This window comes from Amaranthus tricolor, chromosome 14 (assembly GCF_026212465.1).
Source record: "Amaranthus tricolor cultivar Red isolate AtriRed21 chromosome 14, ASM2621246v1, whole genome shotgun sequence".
NCBI lineage: Eukaryota > Viridiplantae > Streptophyta > Magnoliopsida > Caryophyllales > Amaranthaceae > Amaranthus > Amaranthus tricolor.
Genome location: NC_080060.1, coordinates 4717181 through 4719499, shown reverse-complemented (window position 1 = coordinate 4719499; position 2319 = coordinate 4717181). Strand labels below are relative to the sequence as shown.

General features: G+C 32.0%; 1 protein-coding gene across 1 annotated transcript; it reads right to left on the bottom strand.

The window, feature by feature from the left end:
* Positions 1 to 1817, bottom strand: LOC130800442 (protein MIZU-KUSSEI 1-like). Its single transcript, XM_057663967.1, has one exon. It carries the CDS (start codon positions 1571 to 1573, stop codon positions 815 to 817), a length of 759 nt encoding a protein of 252 aa, XP_057519950.1. The 5' UTR covers positions 1574 to 1817; the 3' UTR covers positions 1 to 814.
* Positions 1818 to 2319: the final 502 nt, after the last annotated feature.

The following is a 2319-nucleotide window of genomic DNA, read 5'->3' as shown; positions in this document are numbered from 1 at the left end:
TTGCATAAAAAAATTGTTTGAATAACATAAAGCATGAACAAACCCATAGGAAAAACTATATGCAAAATAGCCATAACAATATACCAATTGGAGAGTTGCATAGCATGAAAGATCTTACATTAAGTTAATTTGACCACCATGCCCATAATATACCTATTTCCCTTCATTGTTTTTCTATTTGCCAGTATACATTACATCCCATAAAACTAACAAAATACTACTACAAAAAAAAATTAAAAACCCACTTCTCCAATTCTCTTTTATACCACAAAAGATCAACTCCTTGTCAACTACTAGTAGACTTCTATTAGTCTCCACCCTAACCAAAAGTAGAAGACAAAAAACTACAACTTACAATATTTTCACTTTTGAGATTAGTTATAATTGTTATGTCTTTTTCTGTGTTACATGATTTGCTAGCTGATTTAAATTTTAAATACCCGATTCGCTTAAAACGAGCCAAAAATAGCTCAAAATGAGAGTAATTTGCTTTTTGATTATGATAACGACTTTGGAGAGAAAAGAAAGAGAACGGGGAAGGGAAAGGAATGGAAGAGAATGAAAGGGAAGTAAATCTTATTTGTTTAGAAGAAAAGGAAAGGAAAGAAGTAAAATGAGAATTTTGCCTTCAAATCTTTCTACCCGAAAAGATTAATACGTTAACAAAACTTATCCATTTAATTCCTCCAAATCACTTTCCTTTCATTTTGTTATAGGATTCCTCACCTCTTCAAATCCTTTCACCTTTCTTTCTCTTTATTTCCGTCCATCCAAACACAGTATTAGCAAGTCATGTCACACGGTTTCAGTTTTCTTAGACTCTAAGCAAGTAGATACTAAGCTCAGGAGCACCATGACAATCAGGATTAACCATATACAAAGCTTCAGAATCTCTAGACCCAACAACCCTTTCAAATTGGGCCCTCATATACATAAGCTCCCCATCAGGACCCGCTCCAGACCCATTAAACCCAGGAAGAACACCAGCCCCCATTGAAATAGGCTCAATAGCTTTCAAAATCTTAGCTTCATTAGCCCCAATTTCTCTTTTTGTAGCAAACCCACATTTCTTCCCATTACAATAAGTCCTCCAAACTTGTTCTTCCAACAATCTTCTTCTCTTAAACCTTTTCTCTGATTTCTGTTCTTGTTTATCACATTCTAAAGCAATTCTAACTAACCCAGAAGCCATTTCTTTAACAAGATTAGTTATAGGAGTTGAAAGTTCAATAAAAAACACTGGAATTGAGTTATGTTCCCTTTGAAACACAAAATGAACATGCCCTTTTCTATACCCAAAAAGGGTACCTATAACTTTAGGGCATGACCCTAAATTAGGGAAATTTGAAGAGGATTTGTGGATACTTAAGGCTGTAAGAACTGACCTTATTCTAGAAACTGCAATTGCTTGTAGTTTTTTCCTTGCATTTAGATCAGTAAGTGTATGATTTGGTGGATATTTGTCCTGATTTTCCTCCGGTTTTTGATCCAAAGTTTCATCATTTTGGACTTTCCTTGAAGATGACCATGGGAAATTAGATTTGGACATGTTGAGTAAGGGTGTTGTCTTCATTTCGGTAAGCAAAAAATGAATGATTTCATAAGAAATATAATGAGAAAGAGAAAGAATGAAAGGAAAGAAGAGCAGCAGTAGTAGTAGTAATGTTTAATGAGAATTTATTTTTGGGTGGAGTTTCATTTACTACTCTTGTGTGTGTTGAGACTTAAGAGGAGTGAGGAATCAATTTCTTGTCAATTGAACACTTTTGTGGCGCAAAAGTAGAAAGCAAATTCCTTTGTTGCCCCACCCTAAGACTCGGAATATATGAGGAATGAGGAATTAAGTATCAACAATTCAAGGTTGATCATAATATAAAAGATATTATCTCTTTTTCACCCGTTCTTCTCAAATATTACTCCCTTCGTTCTTATATGTTCTTGTCAAGTAGAATTTATAAATTTTATTGTCAAACTTTGACTATGATTTTTCATTGATTTATATGAAAAAACATATTCACGTGAAATCTTGATAGATTTGTCTCAATATATATTTTCTAAAAGTCAACTTTTTATAATTTTTAAAAGCTCCAAGATAAAATTATTTGACTATTAAATTTACATTGGGATGTGCGCAAAAAGTAAATGAAAATAACAAATGAAAACAAAGGAAGTACTATAATTTATGAATTTTAATGTTAAATTTTGACTATGATTATTCATCGATCTACATGAAAAATCATATTTATGTGGGATCTTATTAGATTTGTCTTAATATATAGTTTCAAAATATCAACTTTTTAGAATTTTTAAAATTTAAAA